This window comes from Peromyscus californicus, unplaced genomic scaffold, assembly GCF_007827085.1.
Source record: "Peromyscus californicus insignis strain IS unplaced genomic scaffold, ASM782708v3 Scaffold_8__1_contigs__length_139910024, whole genome shotgun sequence".
Taxonomy (NCBI): domain Eukaryota; kingdom Metazoa; phylum Chordata; class Mammalia; order Rodentia; family Cricetidae; genus Peromyscus; species Peromyscus californicus.
This window is the reverse complement of record NW_026294606.1, coordinates 120,022,134-120,044,879: the sequence shown is the minus strand read 5'-3', so window position 1 is coordinate 120,044,879 and position 22,746 is coordinate 120,022,134. Positions and strand designations below refer to the sequence as shown.

Genomic DNA, 22,746 nt, shown 5'->3' with positions numbered 1-22,746 from the left:
TTTCCTTAATGTATACCCCAGCGCGAACACAGGGAGAATGGGGGCCCCAAGCGCTCACCACGCTAAAGGAACTTATTGTAAAAGACCCACAAAGGGGGCATATTTCTGTTTCCACACAATACTTGTTTGGCCTCTGCCTTATGCATCCAGCCACAAAACAGTAGGATCATTTATCAATGGGCAGAATTTTTGGGTACCATTTTGTTCCTTTGACCTCTGTTACTTTTTTACTGACCCAACCAAATTGCTTAAAAATTTTCCCTTTCTGCTGTCAGTGTTTAAAGCCGCTTAATGTCTCTGAAGGGATCCCCTTTCTCTTGAACACTTTACACTCCTGTTTACCACAGCACCTGTTACTGTAGTGGACCATGAAATCGCGAATGTCATGCAGCTCTTATTGACTGATAATACTTTATTAAATATAAATAGAGTATCCTCCAGTCTCTGGGCAGATGCACATATGCCCGTAGAGACCCATGTATTGATCTGTGCAGGCCAACCAGGAAAGGAGTTTGGTGTATTTGTTTGTCAGGCAAGGAATATTTCTTTTTCTCCTTAAGAGTTAACCAAAGCTCAGGGGGCCAGTTCAGCAAACATTAAATATGAGCCTCAAACATGAAGGCCTCTTTGTCACTGAAACAAAAACCCCGCAGCAGGTGGTGGACTCGAACACACGAGGGAGGAGGACCTCAGTTGTCGCCCATTTCTCTAATCCTTTCAGAATACCCGTTGTCCAGACCCCAAATTTAAACCGTTCCTGCTCAGTCTCATGCTCAGTCCCTCCCTCTTCGGCAGGGAAGGGCTGCCCCCGTTGGTGCTTATGCACACCGGTTCATCTTTGGGTATGGAGTGTATCGCCCCTAAACAAGACAGGAGAGGCAATTATCTCCCAAAGATGAGCCAATAATATCTGCTTATCAAAGCATGAAACTGTTCTCAGTGTGGCAAGTTAGAGTGCAGTGGGAATGCGCGCCAGCAGCAGGGCACTTCTACTATGTGAATCCAGGCAGAAATGTTAAAATCCTAAAGCTAGGGTTAGACTGTATGCTATCCTTGTCTATGTATCAAGGTGCTGTACCAGGGGGTGTAGCTTAAAGGGGCTTAACAATCTAGGTTGGAACAGTTAAGAGGTTTTTGCTTTTCCTAAGATTGAATGGAGTGTAGTTCCTGACTCTGGACCTCAGGACACCCTGAGTAGGTTACCTTAAAAGATGAGCCAAAGGGCAAAGACAGGCTCCCAGACAAGTTCCCGTTGCTGCTGGTGACGGAGGCTCCTGGTATCCACTCATGTGCCAAGCCCTTCTGTATTACCACTGAGCCTCCAGGAATTGTTTCTTTGATTCCAGATCACAGTTGGGACCACTCAAGAAAACGAATGCAGTGTAATGATAGTTTTCTTTTATAAATTTGTGAGATGTCTGGAGCTGAAAACCATGTTCCCCAAAACCTCAGACACGAGTCCTGATAAGTGGCAGATGTTCCCCACCAAGTGCTGTGTGAACGCTGGATGCTCTTCCTTCCAGAAGGAAGCTGCGTTTTTTGCCACTTCGGCTGTACATTTGGTCTGGTGAGGGCTGTGGCTGGTGATGCTAAACTTATGGACAGAATCGCAACTGCCAAGTGGGAGAGAGGTGTGTGTGTGTGTGCGCGCGTGTGCGTGTGCGTGTGTGTGTGTGTGTGTGTGTGTGTGTGTGTGTGTGTGTATACATGTGGTACTTGGATGAGACCACGTGCCAGGCAAACACCTTACTACTGAGCTACTTACCAGCCCATCTTCAGAGGTGGAACTTGAGATAGGATTTCAATACGTAGCCCAGGATTGCCTTAAACTCAAGATCCTCCCGCTTCTACCTCTCTAGTACTAGACCACCATACCAGCCCCAAACTTGAGGATTTATAGCCTTTCAGGTAACAACAGCATTTAGAAGTTAGTGTTTCTTATCATACATGTATCTCTTTTTACATACGTTTGAAAATGTGAAAAAACCTGAATTATTTTTTATCCCTTTTAGTCTTTCAAGTAGCATTCTAGAGTAGTTGTTTGCAGACCTGAGGCTCTTACCCTTCTCCGTTAAGAAGTGGTGTTTGTGGTGGTCATTTTTCACAACTGCTTGGGACAATGTGGGGATCTCCTGGAAATCCCTCCCGGTGAGGGATTGCCTTGTCAGGTTGGCGTGTGGACATGCCTGTGATGGAGTTTTCTTAACTGGGTTAATTGAATAGGAAGAGCCGCCCTGAGTGTGGGCCGCCCTGAGTGCGGGCAGCACCATTTCAAGGACAGGGCGCTGAACTAAGGAAAGGACAGAAGTGAACTCCGTTGTTCCTGCTCTTGACTGCAAGTTCCTGTTCTGAGCGACTGCAGTACTGTGCTGTAACCTGGGATTGTGAGCCACACAAGCCTGTCTCCTTTAAGTTACTCTCATCAGGGTGGTTTATCACAACAAAAGCAATGGGAACTGGATGCTGTTACTCTGTCGGGCCTCCTGTGCCTGTGTCCGACCGACCTCGACCGAGTGAGACTCCCAGCAGTCAGGGAGAGAGCCCTTGCTGCCACTGGCACAGACTGTCACTGCGACTCTTACTGAAGCCTCGCGTCATTCCACCCGTTCTTGCTTACCATTTCCACTCCTGCTCTGGCCCCTGGGCCAGTGTCAGCACCCTGAACCTGGGCGTCATCACTTGCAGGATAAGTTTGCTCATGCTACGGACCTACACAGATAGTTGGGAGGGTTTAATGGGCTGGCATGTCGTGCATCAGTCCTGCCCAGCTGTGTGATTTGAGGTGAGTTACATAATGCTTTTATTACCATTTACTATTATTGATAGTTGTTATTAGTGTGTGTCCATGCATATGTGTGTTGGCCCACCTATGAGCGGTATGAGCATGTGGGGATTGGAAGACAGTTTGCGGAGTACGTTTCTTCCCCCCACTTTTGTGTGGGTCTGGGGATGGAACTTCACTTCAGATCCTTCAGCCTGGCATCATATGCCTTTACTCCCTAAACCGTGTCCTGGGTCGTAGCTTCTTATCTGTAAATTGTGGTGATGATTAAAATAAAACCATTTTGCTGAATCATTTCCCCAAATTGTCCTAGTGATTTAATGACCAGGACAGAATGTGGCACTTGGTAAGTGTTCAATAACTAATAGTTATTGTTATCAACCCCTTTCTGATAATATTTTCATAGCTACTGTATGATGTGTTTTTTTTTTCTTTTCATGCCTACTGGTAACACTTCAATAAATAAAATCTACATAAATTGCCAGTTAACAGGTACTGAATCCTTACTAGAGAAGTCTATCCCACAGTTAACTGGGTATGGTGATACATATCTCTACTCAGCACCAGAATACTTTTGACCTTGTCAAAAACAAAAACAAAAACAAGCAAGGAGTTACATCACAAAACAGTATGTGTGTGCCTGTCCGACTCTGTGCATGCTCCATTCAGAGAGTCCATGTGAGGCACCTCCAGGTCTCCAAAGATGGCGCTGCTGCTTAGAGGTGGGGGCTGCATTTGATTGAGTGGATCATTTCCCAGGACAAATATGGCAACTGCTCATGGCACTGTCTCTAGACTGTCTGGAGTTTTTTAAGTCACATTGTCAATACCCGCTTCATTATAGCGGGCTAGAGTTTTCACTTTGGGAATCTTAAGAAAAATAAGGTAGTTGAGGGGGCTAATCTTTTATGGTGACATGTGTAACTCATAGCGTTTTTTCAGATGTGTGTTTAGTTTTTATTGTCATGATAAAGTGAGAAGAATAGTGCTTAGCTGATTAGTGTTCTGTGACGCTGCTGATGCCGTGATAGTCAGCAGAGAGGACGTTCTAATAGCAGACACACCTCTAGGTGACCCACAGGGTGTTTCCAGAGAGGGTTATTTGAGGAAGGAAGGCACCTTGAGTGTGAGTGCACTGTCATCCCAGGAGCTGTAGTCTCACAGTAAATAAAAAGGAACAAAGGAAGAAGCCAGCTGGGTATAAGCATTTGTCTCTCTCTCTGCTTCCTGACTGGAAGCAATGTGACCAGCCTCTTTGTCTTTCTGCCGCCATGACTTCCCCACCGTCATGGACGGTGTCTCCTGAGACCATAAGCCAAACCAAACCTTACCTCCTTAAGTTGCTTTTAGTCAGGCATTTGGTCATAGCAACAAGGGAAGGCACTAACACAGAAAAGACTGAGCACCCATAATGGGCCAATGTGCTTTGTTCCTCTAAATCTCAGTAGCAGAGTTCCAGGCTGAAAGCGGTAGCTAACACATATTACCATGGAACACACAGTAACATTGCTGCTTCAGGGACCTGATATAGACAAGATGAATCGCGTTGGATCCCTGAGGTAAGGACAATAACTACTCTCATTTTCAAGTAGGTAAACTGAGGCCAAAGAGGAGAAGTAACTTGCCTGTGGCCAGCTTGGCCACCATAAGGCGGTTACAACGAGGAGCCTTTGCCCTTCTTCGATGTACTAAAGTCCCAATACCAGGGAGGTCTGAAGCATCCCCACTCATCATTGCTTCTTCTGCTGCCCTGAGTCGAGGGACCCACTCACCAGCTTTGCTTGCATTTGAATGCTATGCTGATCAGATGTGTGTGTGTGTGTGTGTGTGTGTGTGTGTGTGTGTGTGTGTGTGTGTGTGTGTGTGTATGCCCACGCACATGCGTGTCCACATCTGTCTGTCTGCCTGTGTGGGGTTGTGATTCCTAAAACCTCTGTCTGCCGAATAGCCATAAGCACTTTGAAGTGCAAGTCTCCAACACTGAACTCTCCTGTAGCCTGGCAGAGTAACACACCATCATCACTGTGCCTCAGTTTCATTTAACATAGAGACTCCTCTTACATGGTGATAGCTACATTAAATGAGATAATAGGGGTGAAATGTCCCTTGGCCTGGCAGGAAATGTGTTCAGTGACTGTGGCTCTTGCCCTTAAGTGTCATCATGGGGCCAGTTCTCCAAGCCTGAGGGCAGCAGGGAGGCCTCTGGCTTCCCTGTCCCAGGCCGTTAAAATTTCCACTGGGGCTTTGGCTTGGATGCCACAGAGAGAATGGGTGAGTGGAAGGGGGAGGGTGGATAGATACAAAGAGTGAATGATAACAAAGAGCCTTTTCTGCTTCAGCTCTTGTGTAGAAAACATATGTTCAGTGATGCAGGCAGCAGTTGGGTTAAAGACACACTGTAGGGCTGCAGACAAAGGGCCCGCGCTCTGCCTGCATTCACAGAGCATCTAAACATATTCACTTGTCTCACTCGTTAGGGACTGAGCTGTCAGCTGGATCCTCTTGCAAGTGTGATTTCTTTTTCCCCGTTCCCTTTCAAAAGCCTCCTCCTCCCCTCTCCCCCAATGTTTTACACTTCATATAATCCAGTGTGCATGACAGACCACTTCAGTCTTTGTGCTCCTGATGTTTGGGGGAAGGCGGGCGCAGACCTGCTGGAGAGCTTGGATGACTTTTGCTTGCCCAGGGATGGGAGGGTGCTCAGCCACCTTTAGGCCAGACATCATCAGTGGTCCAGTTCCTTGGTGCTTGATAACCACTGCTTCACCTTCACTTAGCAGTTAGGCCATGAACAGATGAGTGCAGCAAGATTCTTACAAGTGGTGGCTGGAAATTAGGGGCGTGTGTGTTGTGGTGGGGTTGGGAGAGTTCTTGCTTTTATTCATTGAATGAATAGCTTTTGGTGAAAAGACAAACGCCAAGGCCAGGCACCTCTACCATAATTGGAAAGAAGTCAGCTGTCATTCCAGTGTTCATGATGGGAAATATATAGGCATGGCCATGCTTACTTTTAGATCCACATGATGTTCCATGATGTAGATTAACCCCTTCGTTTCTGTGTGCAAACTTCTGCAACTCTGGCGGGTGTATTTCCATGGGTAAGATTTTAGAAACACACATCTTATGTATATGGATTAGACATAACACTTTTACCTGTAGTATATTAGAGATACTGTGACAGTTCCAATCTATGAATTGGCATGCTACTCATGGGGCCACTAAATGTCTCTTGGTCATTTTTCACCCCCTAAGAGGGCAGGTGAGAGTTGACAAAGAGAGAATTATCATCATACTTTATAAAATAACTAAAATCCAACGAAATCAGATGGTTTTATAGTAGTGGGCGAGACTCGTTGTGTCTGTGAAGACATTTTGGTTTGTATTTTCCTGGCCAGATTCTGTAGTCTCTTTCCATGCTGTGGCTCTGGTCCTCTTCCGCTCTTGCTGTTTCCTGACGTTGTTTACTAGTTGGGTGGCTTGTTCTGGAAAGCACGGGTGCATTCCAGCAGAGAGAGGCCACAGAGAGAAGTAGTCTCCTTTGGCTTGAAGCTATGGGTGGGTTCGGAGCTCATTTTGACAGTAGAGGCAATTACAGTCCTGCTAATGAATAGGCAGTCAAATACTGTGGTGTCCTCCAGTATGAGGGTGATTGCAGCCCCTAAAACTGTATCGGACAAAAGATGCCATGTAAAGATTTTCTAGCAGAAAGTGTCAACAAAGTCATCACCACCAACGCATGTCATAAGTCACAGAAGCAACTACTGAATGGGTCATCATTTTAACACTCGCCTTTGGAAAAAAAAAATCTCTGGAAGGAAATTGTTGTGGAAATGTGTGCACAGGCTGCAGAATGTAGCAGGGAAAGCTGGTAGAAATACTCCCAGTGTGGCACCTTCTTCCCTTGTCTGCTGCAGCATGTCAGCACACAGCCGCAGAACCAGGAAGTGAGTCGATACTCATCCCCATGTTGAGTGGTCTCGTTGTGGAGTGATGGGAAGGAAGGAAGAGCCCTGAAAGTGTGTCGGAGGCGCCTTCCTCCTGGGGAGCTCCAGTTTGCTCTTGTTGTTAGTGTCATCCATGCCGTGGCTCCGGGGCTGTCTTGGTGAGAATAATGAAGCCGTGTCTTTCACCTCGCTATGAATCAACTTTATTAGGTAGACAGTACTAACAGTGATGAAGAGTAGACTCCTGACACAGGCAAGTCTTTTAGGCTGCCTGGAAAACACAAGGCAAAAAGAACAATGATTTTTGTAAACTCCATAAAGGTTAAAAAAAAAAAAAAAGCACTCAGTAAGTATGTAAGCATGTAGAGCCTCGAAATCAAATCCCATCTCATCATAATAAGCCGTTGTTTCAGTGGTGGTAGTTAATGTTCTGTATGTGAAGGATTTAAGGCTAGCTAGAAAGCCTGGCCTCCGCTCTATTAGGCTGCTATTGACCAGCCAGCGGTGGAACTTCGACTAGGGGCTCTGAGGTTTCTTAATGGGCTGTCGGGGGCAAGACACCAGGGCTGTTCTGTACTAGCTCTTTCCTGTGCATTAAAACCCAGGGCCAAGCGATCACACACAGAAGTATGAATTACTTGATGCTTTCTCTGTTCCATATGGCCAGCCATGTCTTTGGCAATTAATCATGGGCCAAATCGGCCAAGGGCCCTCTGAAGCACTGTAGTCAACACGGAGTTGTACCTGTGCCAGTGGAGGCAGCGGGGTTGCCGTGTGAAACAGAAGCATGGGGGTGGCTGGCGCCAAGGCCCCAGCAGCTGGCTTCTATAAACAACATATTTCTCCTTCTTCATCTTCACCTTGACCCCTTTTCTTTGTGGTCTCTTCTCTTTTCTTCTCTCATTCCCTCCCTCTTCTTTCCTTCCTCCACTCCTCTCTTCCCTTCCCTTCTTCCCTTCTTTCCTTGTTCCACTTTTCCTTTCCTAAAGGAGGAAACAAAAGCTCAGACTCTCCTTCACCACCATCTGAAACACCGTAGTCGTGGCAGGAGCTCTACAAACACTGCCCTGGTATCCCAGGTGAAACATACATGGAGGCCATCGTCCACCAGGCTCTCCCTCCAGGAGCTTGAACATGGCAGCCATGGAGCACAAGGCTACCCTGAGCTATTGGGCCATGCTAGGCAGGGAGCAGCTGAGCTGCAAAGATTTCTCTACTAGAGGAATAGGAAAGTATGGACACTGTGTGTGCACTGTGCAAGAAAGTAAGCCGCCATTCTCAGTCATAAGGATTTGAAGATTTTTTTAAAAATTGGTATCCATGTCCACCCTTTTGGGTGATTTTTCCCAAATCCTTTTTATATATGACCATTTCTAACGTTGGTTAAGCACTTTGTATGTGCCCCACTGTGCTGAGCACTTTATGTAGAGACGGTCACACTGAGTATTTACAGCACCCTTAGGAATACTTTCCTCCTCAGACATTTCCACTAGTCTCCTCAACTCCCCAGCTCCCTAGCCCACAGATGCCCTTAGAGAACATTGAGGTGGACACATTTGGTAAACTCTCCATTCAAATGGGACAGGTCTTTGAGACAAACTGAACCAAGTGTGCTTTGGGTGGGAATGAAAGGCTGCATTGTTGGCAGCCTCTTGAAGACTACTCTACCTTTGAGCTCCCCCCAACCCCCCAAGACGGTCAGCTTATCTCCTTCTTGCCTTGTAAACAGACTCTGGAGGAGAGAGGAGGGGACCGAAAACAGCTGCCTCCTGTAGTCCAGTAGAAGTGGCACCCAGTGGTGGCTTGGTGTTATCTCTTAGCCGAGGTCAACCAGGATGTGTTTTCTCAAATTCAGGAAACAGGGGAAAGAAAGTTTTAACATTGTGTAAACATTGGCACCCCCAAAATCTCTTGCTCCCAGAGAGGGAGATAAAGGAGGCAGCGGGGCTGAGAGGAATGTTTATTTGCTCTGCTGAGCTGTGGATCCAAGAGCAGTGGAAATCTTTGGTGGTGCCCGTCCAGTTTAGAAAATGTGAAGGCATCACTCAGCATTGAGCTTTGGAGGCCACACAAAAGAGCCATCTCGAGCTGACAATCAGTAAATGAAGGAAGACCTGGGATCGACCTCTCTTTGATGCGACTAAGGCTATCTCAGTGGGTTCAGAACCTTTCTTCTTAAAGGGGGAGGGGATGGAAGAAAAGAGGAAAGGAAAAAAAAGACCCCTAGACTTTTGAAGAGGGGAGACAGGTTGGGTTTTTGACAGTGCTGATGTGGGGAAATAGCCTTCCTGGCTGATAACATCTGAAACCAAGTTTCTTCACAAGTTGAACCTTAGCCCGCAGTATCACTGGGAGCATAGCTTTGTAATTTGTGAGTGCAGAGGGGAAACACAATCCTAATAGAACACCGCTGTGTGTGTGGTGTTAGAACACCGCTGTGTGTGTGTCGTGTTAGAACACCGCTGTGTGTGTGTGGTGTTAGAACACCGCTGTGTGTGTGTGGTGTTAGAACACCGCTGTGTGTGTGTAGTGTTAGAACACCGCTGTGTGTGTGTAGTGTTAGAACACCGCTGTGTGTGTGGTGTTAGAACACCGCTGTGTGTGTGTAGTGTTAGAACACCGCTGTGTGTGTGTAGTGTTAGAACACCGCTGTGTGTGTGTAGTGTTAGAACACCGCTGTGTGTGTGTAGTGTTAGAACACCGCTGTGTGTGTGTAGTGTTAGAACACCGCTGTGTGTGTGGTGTTAGAACATCGCTGTGTGTGTGTGGTGTTAGAACACCGTTGTGTGTGTGTGGTGTTAGAACACCGCTGTGTGTGTGTGGTGTTAGAACACCGCTGTGTGTGTAGTGTTAGAACACCGCTGTGTGTGTGTGGTGTTAGAACACCGCTGTGTGTGTGGTGTTAGAACACCGCTGTGTGTGTGTAGTGTTAGAACACCGCTGTGTGTGTGTAGTGTTAGAACACCGCTGTGTGTGTGGTGTTAGAACACCGCTGTGTGTGTGTACTGTTAGAACACCGCTTGTGTGTGTGGTGTTAGAACACCGCTGTGTGTGTGTGGTGTTAAAACACTGCTGTGTGTGTGGTGTTAGAACACCGCTGTGTGTGTGTAGTGTTAGAACACCACTGTGTGTGTGTAGTGTTAGAACACTGCTGTGTGTGTGTGGTGTTAAAACACTGCTGTGTGTGTGGTGTTAGAACACCGCTGTGTGTGTGTAGTGTTAGAACACCGCTGTGTGTGTGTGGTGTTAAAACACCGCTGTGTGTGTGTGGTGTTAAAACACTGCTGTGTGTGTGTAGTGTTAGAACACTGCTGTGTGTGTGTAGTGTTAGAACACCGCTGTGTGTGTGTAGTGTTAGAACACTGCTGTGTGTGTGTGGTGTTAAAACACTGCTGTGTGTGTGGTGTTAGAACACCGCTGTGTGTGTGTGGTGTTAGAACACCGCTGTGTGTGTGTAGTGTTAGAACACCGCTGTGTGTGTGTGGTGTTAGAACACCGCTGTGTGTGTGTAGTGTTAGAACACCGCTGTGTGTGTGTGGTGTTAGAACACCGCTTGTGTGTGTAGTGTTAGAACACCGCTTGTGTGTGTAGTGTTAGAACACCGCTGTGTGTGTGTGGTGTTAAAACACCGCTGTGTGTGTAGTGTTAGAACACCGCTGTGTGTGTGTGGTGTTAGAACACCGCTGTGTGTGTGTGGTGTTAAAACACTGCTGTGTGTGTGGTGTTAGAACACCGCTGTGTGTGTGTAGTGTTAGAACACCGCTTGTGTGTGTGTAGTGTTAGAACACCGCTTGTGTGTGTACTGTTAGAACACCGCTTGTGTGTGTAGTGTTAGAACACCGCTGTGTGTGTGTGGTGTTAAAACACCGCTGTGTGTGTAGTGTTAGAACACCGCTGTGTGTGTACTGTTAGGACGATTTTCCACATGACGACAGTGTTAGTTCTTTGGTGGTGGTAAGGAAGGGAGCTGGGGAAGTTGAAAAATCCTGTGACTCTGGGATCCTGGTGTTGGTATTTTGAAATTACAAGAATGCCCAATGTAGATAAGCCAAGCAGAGGCATTATCAGCCTTATCTGTGGAATGCCGTTCCGTTTCCCTGTATGTCTGTGTGTCCTTAAGCAAAAGTTCTCTGATTTTATGGGTGATAGACTCAATGTGAGTTCTAGGATTCTACGCTGGTCAGAACTGTTACTCCATGTTAAGAGAGGACCAAAGGACTTCACAGCTTGAATTGAATTATTAGTCATGCCTACATGCACTTTCTTCTTTTCATCTAAGGGACTCCTCTCTGAAAGCCTGCATGTTCCAAATTCTGCGCTTTGGCTTGTGTGTTCATGTGCACACTCATTATTAGGCATGTTAAAAGTTACCGACCATAACTATGTACTCAACAAAAAATTAGTGAGTTGTCTGTTTCAATTGAATAAATCAAGAATTTAAAAAATTCTTTTCAAAGAAGACTGTGAAATGTAAGCCTACAGACTCCTAGGTGGTTTCTCTATTGGAATGGCTTATTACTGAATGTGTACATAGATCAAATGTGATGGCACTATAGTGGAATGGTACTGTAGTCCATCCAAATGAGAATTGCCTTTGGTGTATAGACTTTTTTCCCCTTAATTACATCCCTTTAGAGTAGGTTTTACAAGCCCTTTCTTAGATATGTCTTTACGAGCACTTTGAATCAAATAGTCCTTTGACATCTGTCTAGGCACCAGGTGCCCTACAGCATGTCATTGGGCTTCACTCATTCAGAGGCATCCCTCAGGAATCTGCTGCTGTGGCATGCTGCCCACCCAGGAGCCTCGGAAATGGACATGGCGCCTGTCTGTTCTGAAAGAGTTGCCCTGTGGAGGAGGAACCATGGAGATGACTAAAGACACACAGTGGACTGAGATGTGGTATAGGACATGCTCAGAGGTGGTCAGACCAGCTGAGTCTGGGACAAGTCTGTGGCCCATGCAAGACTTTGGCGAGGAGGTTTGATCTGAGATGCGTCTTGAAGAGTAAGTAGGATCTGAGAGAGCGCCTCCTGCAGCTGTTTCCGGGAAGTTCCTGGCAGTTTATATGCAGTAGAGGATGGCAAGAGACAACATTGGCAAAGCCAGCAGGATGCACACCAAGATGCCAAGGTTTCCTTTGTTCTATTTTGGTTTGGGTTTTGCATTGCTTAGGAATTTGAGCTTTTTAAAAATGTATTTGGGTTTTTTAAATCTCTGAATTTTAACAACTAAAACATGCATGAGCAGAAATACCCTGGTTGTATTGGGCTTTGGAGGACAGAGGTCCTCATCTCTGAGGTTACTCGGCTTCATGGAGTACCAGGACTTCATGCAGATAGCTCACAAACCATGGCGTGGGTAATGCTGAATTATGTAAAAGAAAATAACTTGTTTAGACTTGCACTGTAAAAAGTGACCCCTTTCTTTCCTCCTTCCTCTTTTCCTCCTCCACCCTCCTCCACCTCTTCCCTCCCCCTCCCCAGGGACTTGTGCATGTTAGGCAAATGTTCTGTCACTGAACTACACCCCAAACCCTAACATGTTCTCTCTTAAAGTAAGAAAATTCATAGATGGGTAAGATTGGTGACAGTCTGAGTCCATCATGCGGTATAGGTGAAAGGTCTGAACTGAGGGGGGGCCGGAAGAGACAGGTGTAAGAGAGAAGTCAGGATTTAGTGCTGAGCTGAAAGGAGTCTGTGCAGGGGTAGGGGAGACCGGATGATTCCAGGGATGGAGTTTGCGTCATCGCATTGATAATGGGGACACTCGTTCTAGGGTAGGATTGGTGAGGAGGAGAAGAGAGGTCGGGGAGCAAAGGTGGTCCAGATGTGGGCAGCTGGAGGCTATGATACCATGTTTGAGGTGCCATGTTTAAGAAGAGCTAGCCAGTGGTTGGCTGCATGAGGCAGAAGTCAGTGTAGAGGAGAGATGTGTAGATGGCATGAGTCTACGGGGCCCCTCAGAGTTCTTTCTGCAGAGAGAACAGGCAGAGGAGACAGGAGAATGAAGGTTATGACCTCAGGATGGCAACAGTTGATGGTCTGGGGAAGAAGATTGACCTAGGAGATGTGCCAAGTGTTGGGCAGGAGCCTAGGAGAGAGCAGTCTCTTCAGCCTGGTGGCTGGAGGTCAGGCCAAGTCAGGGCCAGTTTCAAAAGTGGAAGCTACTCCAGAAGAGCCTTTGTACTTGGAATGTACAAAGTGATGTGCTTGTGTTCCTGGCACACCGGAGGATTCTGGTCATGGTTGCCAGATAGCTTTACAAAATTTTTTAAATTTCAAGTAGTCAGCCCTTTCTGGCATCCTTTTGTTGAACTAGCATTTTTTGCACGTGGTAGATGAACTGAGTGTGAGATGAAACTGAACACTAATAACCAGAATGGCAGGTGTTTTGGACCACCAGTCCATGTGTCTATATGCATATAGAGAAGGGCCTTGCCATTAGGAGATGAGTCGATTGAACATCTAGTCCTCTTAAGAATATGCTTGGTTCATTCTTATCTGGCCATTATCCTCTCCGACTTTATTGAAAAGGAGTCTAAGTCTCAAGGCATGCTCCTGACCCTGTGGTTTGCTTTCCATGTTTGTGGCTGAGGGGAGGGGTAATGTGTTTTGGCTAGTGGGAGATTGTTTTTATAAAATGAAACATACATCAATGTTCTATGATAGTACTAATGGGAAAATACCTACTAACATTCCCCAGGTAAGTCAACCTTGAGGAGCTGGCATTAGTATAAAGAGAAATATCAGTTAATTATCATGTAAGAGGGATGCTCTTTGACATTCTGGAATTTCCTTTTGTTCAGTGACTTCTCTCTAAACGTAGGAAATGCTATATGGTTATGCCATGGCCTTCCTTTCTGATTGCAGCATGAGGCCCATAGGCATTCCCAGGATGAAGTCAGCTGACGCTGAGGAGTCCATGCCTGGAGTACTGGAGGAAGGGGATTCCCTCGGCCTCTTTTCAGTCTACGTGATGGTGTCAGCAATCCTCATTGCAATGTGATGGGGCTTTAGTTCTCCAACACTTCTGATATCTCCCTTTGTGACACAGAAGGACTGTGCTGCTATCTGGGATCCCTGGCAAGCAATGGCCCACTGAGGGATGGGGGGGGGGGGGGCAGGCAGACAGCTTGCTTTTACTGTCTTTATGGTTTTCATATCATATATGAGGAACACCACTGGTTTCTCCATTTTTCTTTAAAGTATGTATATTTTCTATTTTTTTTTTAATATGGGCCAATTTAAAGAAAAAATGTGAGATGTTATATAGCTTGTAAGGGTATGAGAGAATACCTGAAGCCCGGGGAACCAAAACCTGGGGGGTCTAATTATTTTATAAGATCATGAAATTAATTTTTGCCAGTGAAGAGCCCCTCATGAAGCATATAGTGCTCGCACAGTTTACTAGTTTTATGAGCGTATCATGTATGTAATAGTAATTTCTTAAGAATCATCCATTGTTCTTTTTGTTTGCACTGCCTGGTTTCCATGTTTCTTTCTCATTTATCATTTTGACAAATGTTAAACGGTTAGGTGGTTAATGGGAAATGGTAGTAAACAGGACAGTGTCCTCTGCTTCTGTGAAGCTTCCTTGTACAGGCCTTCTCTTCCCCCTCATAGAGGCTCCTCACTGTGTGTGGAAAACGAGCTACTGAACACAGCTGAAATGGTGGTAGAGGTGAGGGCACACTGAAGACCTCTGCTCTACAAATTGTTTTCACCATATTTGGAGCTGACTGGATGTGTCTGTTGTCCCTGGTTTGGGTGAAGTATCATGTACACACAGGCACGGTAGTACACTAGGTGACTTTTTGAGGCCGATTTCAACTTCAACTGTGTGATGTAGAGTGTTCCAGACAAGGGACAGAGCTGTTGAGAGTAAGACATTCTAAAATAAGACTTCTTTTAAATTAAAAGCTGTAGGCTAGCAGCTGCCTGAGTTCTGTTTAGCCCACCATATTTCTTATACCTACATGATATTAAAAAAGTTAGTGCATTTCCAACATGAACAAAACTAGGAGTATTCACATCTAATATTCTCCTGCCAATGGATTGGTTTTTTGTTTTGAAAATTCCTGATTTGGCCCGATTGTGGCAGCATCTCTAAGTGGCAGAGTTCACAGGAGCTCAGTGTGGCCATTTGCCAGAGCACATGCTCTCTTCAGGTAACCTCTGCTTGATTCATTCTTACCCTCTGTCTGCCCTAAGTGGGGCATGGCATTGCTGGGTCTTAGATTGTAAACTGGAACCGTCTAGAGAAAGTAAGCTTCCTCTCTGGGCTGAAGGACTGGCACATTACCTCTGTGGAGGCTGATTGAGTGTCCCCTGCCGTCATCTCCCAGGATCCTGCAAGTCTGGCTCCTAGAGGCATGAGTCAGGCAGGGTTCTCATCCCAGCTGGGACCTATCACAGTGGAGATACTGTCTCCTACCTTAACTTCGTGTCGGCCGGAGGATTCCAGTCTAAGCATCAGACATAGGTTCTGGTGAGTTAAAAAATTAAGGCTTTATTTAAAAGATATAGGCAGCTCAGATGATTTGAGGAGAAAGACCGGACAGGATGCTCAGGAAAAACAAGGTGTGTCAAAGACAAGGTGTGCTAGATGCTAGGGTACATGATGGGTCACCTCTGAAGACACTCCTTTCTGCATCATACTCTCAAGAGTCTTACATACCAGATAAAAGAGTCAGAGTGACTTGGCTCATGTCCTTATAGGGATGTGACAGTCCTCATGGCCACGGGCAGTGAGAGAAAGGACTTTACGTAAGGGAATCAAGATGCTGTTGCTGGACACAGGAGTTGGTGTCGGCAACAGAAACAGTAAACACTCCCGTACCCCTCCTCAAGCTGGTGATGGGGGATAATGAGTATACGCTGTAGAACACTCAAGTGGAGCAAAGAGGCGGATTTCAAGTTCCACGAGAAGCAAATAGTTTGTGCTCCCTGCAAGTCAGCAGCTGCATCAGCATCAGACACGGAAGGCGTGAGCTGAGCAGCAGGGACACAGGATGCTTCAGTCCTGCTAACCTTTGCTTTGGCCAGGCAATTAACAACTATCTTTATAAATTCAGAGGAAAACCAGCTTCATTTTCATCATGGTTTTGGAACTATCTAGATATTTCTGACTTGTATTCTATTTGATATATGTTTATATTTGGGTACACTAGTGTTTACAAAAGAATGCTCTAGAATCCTCACAGATTTCATACTGATTGAAATTAAAGTAACATTCATGGGGCTGGCGAGATAGCTCAGCACATAAAGGTGCTTTGCTGCCAAGCCTGATGACCTGAGTCAGGCTCTGGGGCCCACATGATAGAAGAGAATCAATACTCATAACTCCCGTGCATGCACATAGTACATATACATAGACATAGACCCCAAAAGTAAATATGTAAAAATTAAATAAATGTGGGGCTTGAGAGTTGATTCAGCAGTTAGAGTGCATACTGCTGTTGTAGAGGAACTGAGTTGGTTCTCAGCACCAATGCCAGGCGGTTCACAACCACCTATAACTCCTGCTCCAAGGGATCCAGCACCTTCCCGCACTCACTTGCACATGGCCACACACAAGCATGCACAAGTACACATAACTAAAAGCAAAACAAAAGATTATTTAAGAGTAAATAAATACTAGTAATATTCATACAATTTAAAGATGTTTGTTGAGATATGCTGCTCTTTCTGGTTAATATGCTCTTATTTCCTTCTTTGCAACAAGCAAGGAAAATGAATGATAACACCCCCCCCCCCAACCTGTGACGTGGGTAGAAATTGAATGTAATGATTCAGATGAGAGGGGCCATGCAGAAAGCCTCTGCTGGGGTGGGAAACGGGGGAAGTCAGCGCCTGTTTTTCCTTTGTTGTTTTTGTTGTTGTTGTATTTAAGGCAAAACAAACAACTCACAATGACCAGTCCACAAAAATCATTTCTAATAATAGCTCATGGTAGGCAATTCCCTGGGAAAAAAATGGTTGGTGTGCTGAGGAAATGAGGGTGAGAATGCATAGCGTCTGGACACATTTCTTTAGGCAATGGTGCTTTGGAGTTTGCCCTGTGTGCCATGTACATTGATTAAACCCAGAATATATGCTGGCCATTTTTGACCATCATTTACCGTATTGATTTGTTAGCAAGGGAACTGTAATAAAAAAGCCATTGATTTACTGTCCTTATTTGCTTATGGGCTTTTTTTATTATTAATTTTTCACTTTTCTTTCTCTTTCGGGGATCATTTCTTCTAGACAAATGCTGTGCTTCGTGAAGTTAAAGGAGAGGAGCTCCGTGTGGAACAAAGGAGTGAAATTCTGGCTGCCATCCTGGCCCCGCTCACCCTGCGCCAGAACCTGAGGAAAGAATGGCACGCCAGGTTTGTGCTGCTGGGAGACGGGTTCGTGCCCCTGCCCCGCCTCGGCTTGTCCCTCTCATTTGTGGGGCCATAGGATAGAAGCGCACTGCGAGCATTCTTTGCTGAAGTTGGCCCTCCTGCCCATGGTAACCTCGTCAGTTATAATGGTGCCCGACGTCGTCCCTGTGTGTGTATGAGTTCTCTTCGAGTGTAACATTTAGCCTGCAGGTTAGCATCTTGAGCATAATGCAGCGGAAGTACCTGATGCCCAAGTGCCCTCTCTGATCAGCAGTCTGAAGACTAGCTTTGCTATCCAGTTAGGCAGTTGCCTGGGAGGTCCACCCAGTCCACTGTTACTACAAGGGACAGACTGGAAGTAGTGTGTCTGTCGGTCTCATTTTAGGAACTGGCTGAGTAGAGATTCCTTTTGCTTCAGCCTGGTTTCTTTGTGCGTGGAGCTCCTTGTGACTGGAAAAGCTGTCACTGGTGGAAGGTTTGTGTAAGTCATCAGTTCTGACGGAATGTGCTTGCGGAGGAAGTCTAGGGTTATCTTGCTGAAAACAGTTGACATCTGAGAGGTCAGAGCTGGCTCCTCCAAATGCTGGGATTCTCTTCTATGTGCATAGCTGGTAGAAATCCTTAACTCTCATCTGTCTCCACACAAGAGGGAGAGGAATCAGAAGATGATACTGTGTTTTGTTCGTGGTTCTATTTGATGCCTAGAAATTCTATGTGCCTGGGAGTCAAAGAACAATTTTCTTGATAGCCATGGTACTCTCTAAAATTTCATATAGCAGAATTTACAATAATTGATAGCTTTACTAGTAATTATAATCATAAAAATAGATGTGTTTGAACAGGGATGAGACATGAGCAGCATTTTCCAAGAAAGGCAGCATGAGCTATTGCTTCTCAGTGGGTGTCAGAAAGGTGCTTCCTCGGGCTGCAGGATCAATCTCTGTCCAGTTCAGACTTGGATTTAAGGGGAGGATCACAGTTTTCAGGGTTGCCCCTTTCTCACATGGTAGTCCTAGTAAATGAGTTTTCAACGGCAGCGACAAAGGGACCATTATTATATTTGTATTATATTTTATTAAATGATGGACTCTCCGCTTTAGGACACCAGAAAGGTTTCTTTCTCTCTTTTTGCCACCTTCTGTCTTCTCCCTAGTGCTACTTATGAGACAGAAAGGAGAGAAGAATGTGGCCCCTGTAGCCTCTCTCCCACACTCTCCCCTCTAAAGACAGCCCAGCCCAGCATGCACGCTCACCAGGGATGGCTGTCTTTTGTTGGGTGCCTATAGTTTGTTAGCAGTAATTTCCTATGACATCAACTCATTAGACAGCATAGCGAGATGGCCTGTTTAAAAGGAGTCTGGCTTCAGCATTTCTGGCCCTTTACTGCTAACAGTTTAATCAGGAGCTGGAGCCAGTGTTGAAGTTGATGTAGTCTAGCATCTGAAACACAAATTCGCAAGTCCTTTGTGGTAGAGACGGAGGGAAGAAGGGGTTTAGCAGCTGACACTGAGCAGACCCTCTTAAAACCAAACACCTGAAAGAAAATTTCAAGAGGTCGATGTCCTGAGAGCTCCGAAGGCAGAGTGTCCTCAGAGTATTAAATAACCACACTCCTCCCCCAGCCTTCTGTACCCCATTTGATGTTCCCCATCTCGGTGCCCTATCTCAAAGCCTCATCCATATGAGCCGGATAAACAGACGGCCACCACAGCCCTCTCTTTCCTCATCAAAGCGTTGCCCGGCGTCTGGCACAGGCCAGGCCTCTCATGGCCATCCAGTGGGTGGTGGTAAAAGTTATAAAACATCCCAGAAAGTGCTTTCCTTCCTTGCTGCCTGGGTTTTAAAGATGGGCTTATTGTGCGCTTTGAGAAAACAACAACAACGAAACAAAACAAAAACCTGCTGTATTTTAACAGAAAAGAATTGCACTCAGAGACCAAGCAGTCGATTCCAGCATCTCACCATCCTCAAAGCTATCAAGGGACTAGTTAGATTAGATAATAGAATTCTTTTTCTTTAGAAAGTTGCATCCAGATGTCTCTAATGAACTTATAATACACATTGAACTGTACAGCTTCAAGAACCTTGCATCTGCCCGACATCCCCTGGCATAGCTTCAGTGCCAGTCCACCATCGTAAGCCCTTTTCTTCAGCAGGTTCATCTGCCCTCATGTTCTCCAGGGAACATTTTCAGTGAAACTTGTAACTTGGTCATAAAAGATGTGTCCCTCTCTCAGGCCAGGAGCGGAGGAGCCATTGTCTGGGACTCCACATGTCTGAAACCAAAAGCATGTGTTCCCTGTGATTTAGCTTGCTGAGGAGAGTGTCAGCTCTGCGGTGACTTGGGGTAACTGAGTTTGTCACAGTGTCACACAAGCCTGTGATTCTAGAGGCACATCTGAGCGCTGTTGGGCTTCCTTCCCCAAACTCGATAATCTTATAAACAGCCCTCTCCAAATAGGCTTATTAGGGCTGTCTATTCACATCCCCGGAGCTGAATGATCCAAAGTACATCAGGAGCACCGTGTGAATGCCGGGTAAGTGTTAACAGAAGTGGTACCGAATTTCTGAAGATTTGCCTTTGTTTATACAGTCCACTCTGCCTGATGGACAGCTTGTTATAGCTTTTAAAGAACTGGGCAAGCCCTCTGATCTGACCCCTTCTTGACCCCCGCAGCCCAGAGGTCAGTCTGCAGCTAATAAAATCCGAAGCTCTTAGGGTCTACTGTAGGAGCAGGCAGAAAAAGAGCAGCTGCAGGGACTGAGTACCCCAGGATCGGCTGCTTTGGGTCACTGTCTGATAATGAAAATGATTACCAAATTATATGGAAGTTTAACTGCAATAGTGAGAGAGAGGAGGGTGGAGCCCGGCGTATTAGGTTTGATAAATGAACTGTGAAGAGGCCCATCTGGCTCTCAACATCTTTTCTCCCCCTCTTTTCCTACCAAGGGGAAACATTTTAAAATAACAGCAGTACATATAGACTCAATGACCCATGCAAGGAGCTGGAATGGATTAAGATTTAATGGTGACAGGGGAAAGAATTATCATTTGAAAAGTCCACCAAAGAAAAGGTACAGTTCAGTGTCCGCGCCTGATTTGTTTTTCTAGAGAAAATCTAAAAATCGGTGCCTTTGTTTATCTTATACACATCGCCAGCACATCAGCTAGAGTGCTGAAAATGCTGAGGCATTGATGGCATAATTACCCATGTTCAGCTTCAGGGAGAGACAGGCCCCCTTTGCCTCGAGCATGTCAGAATGACTCTCAAACACTCTGTGTCTGCTTCTTTGCTCAGTTTCAGTGAGGAGGTTCAGGAAAATGCTTCACAAAACAAAACAAAAAAGGTGTCCATTTCAGCATACGGCCCTTCTGCGTGTTACGGCACTGAGTCTGTGCATGGCTCCTGGGCACTGTGTGCCGACTAAGACTTTGTAGTTTTTCTGGAAGAGATGCACTGTTTACCCAGTGGGCAAAGTGTAGTGCCCCAGCATTCATTCCACAAATGTGCAGTGCCCTGCATCCGGTGTGATTCCGGACACCATACAGCTCTGTTCTTTTCTGCAGAGATGACGGGCACATCATGACTCTCTGCTTTCTGAGACTAGAATGGTTTCATTCAGTGAGCATCTGTTTGTATATTTTGTATGCTTAACTGTGTACAGACTACTGCACACAATGCTGTTCCTACAATGGCGTGCTCTGCAGCCAGTTCCGGGCCTTCTCTGGGGATGCGATATCACAGGTTTCTAGAGAGGTGGTGGAAGGCAGTCAAGAGGAGTGTGGGGCTGCTCTGTAACCTGCTCAGCAAAGAATGACATCGTAGAGGTCTTTTTTTTTTTAATAGTTTGTTTTTATTTTATATGCATTTGTATTTTGCCTACATGTATGTCTGTGTGAGGGTGTCAGGTCCCCTGGAACTGGAGTTACAGACAGTCATAAGCTGCCATGTGGGTGCTGGAAATTGAACCCAGGTCCTCTGGAAGAGCAGCTAGTGCTCTTAACCAGTGAACCATCTCTCCAACCAACATCGTAGAGGTCTTAAAAGACTAGTATTCTTTGGTGTTGAAGGCTCTGACTCTGAGCTATATTGTCTGCATAATAGAAGCCTCACCTAGACTGTAATTATATTGAAAATAGACACAAAACGCTTCTAAACATTACCCCAAACTAGCATATTTTTGGTTTTGACTTGACTGTGTATTGGGGAGGGAGGAGTGGCAGGAAAGGATCTGGCTGACTGAGCAGGGAGTACACCTGACAGTGAGCAGCACTGCTCACTGGCAGACAGGGCCTTAACTTGTTGCTGTCTGAGGAGCCAGCACAATAATAAGAGAAGAGCAAGGTCATTAGGGGACTTGAAAACTTGAGATACAATCCAAAGAGAATAAAATGTTGTATGATCTAAAAGTCAGCGTTGTGAAGTACCCAGTGAGTGACTTTTGAAGTGTCTGCTCAAGGCTATCCAGTCCTCACACTGTCTCGTTGCCGTGTGCTCCCTACCCAAAACAAAGCCTGTTATCTGGGAACAGCCACTTCAGGTTTTCCCTTCTCCCCATAGCCGCTGGCAGCCACCAGTTTACTTTCTGTATCTAAAGATTTGCCTGTTATGAACAGTTTTGTAAACAGACACAAATTTGGCTTCCTCCGTTTAGCATAATTTCAGGGCTCATCCCTGTCATAATATGTAAGTACTTCATTCTATTTGGTGTTGAAGAATATTCCATTATATGAATATGCCATATTTTATTTACCCAGGTATTAGCTGTTGGACATCTGGTTGTTTACATTTAGAACTATTAAAATAATACACCTCTGAATATTCATGTGCATATTCCGGTTGGTTATGAAAAGGCATAGCATGGGTCTGGGACTGTAGTTCAGTAGTAGGTGTTCTTAACATGTGTAAGGCCCTGGATTCAGTCTCCCATAACATGCTCATGCATGCACATGGGTACACACACACACACACACACACACACACACACACACACACACACACACACACAGCTACTGAGCGATATTTCTCCTCTGTTGACTTGATTCAGTGTTTATACTTGTTTCTCTAGCACAGGTTTAAAAGAATATTGTTGGCATCCTTGACACTTAGAACACCAGCAGCTGGGATTGTTGTAACACTGAACAGTCTCCCATTTTAATAATACCCTGTCCCACAAGGGGGCTAGAAACTGTTCATGATGTGGGCCTGGCATCTGCCAAGGTCCCTGGCTCTCCGGCTGACTGAAAGAAATACTCCCCAGCCCATGCCTGTGTTTCTAAGTACTTTGCATTTCTTTTGGTGTTTCCTTAACCTTGCTGGGCTGGAACCTTGAACTTAGAGGGGAGGGGAGAGCCCGAATACTGGAAATGCATATGAGTTACTTCTCTGACCTTATCAAGGGTAGAATACTTGCAGCTGGAAGGAGGCAGGATCTTGAACGTAAAGCTTCGGACACGGGCTAGCTGGGGGAGAAGACATCAAGGGACTCAGGTAGCACCGGGACAAACACCATGGTCTCGTTCTTGAGCCAGCCATTCATAATTTCCTACCCTGGGTCAAAGAGAAGATGGTGCATCTGGAGGTTTGGTCAGGCCCTAAAGGCCTCTTGAAGGTCATGCCTCTGAGTAAGGTTTGGGTTCAGCCCAG

General features: G+C 45.8%; 1 protein-coding gene across 1 annotated transcript in view; it reads left to right on the top strand.

The window, feature by feature from the left end:
* Positions 1-22,746, top strand: part of Fto (FTO alpha-ketoglutarate dependent dioxygenase) — a 366,039-nt gene that overhangs the window by 199,446 nt on the left and 143,847 nt on the right. The window contains exon 8 of the mRNA XM_052727800.1: positions 16,977-17,101. Coding sequence (XP_052583760.1) covers positions 16,977-17,101 — 125 coding nt within the window. The remainder of the gene's footprint in view (positions 1-16,976; positions 17,102-22,746) is intronic.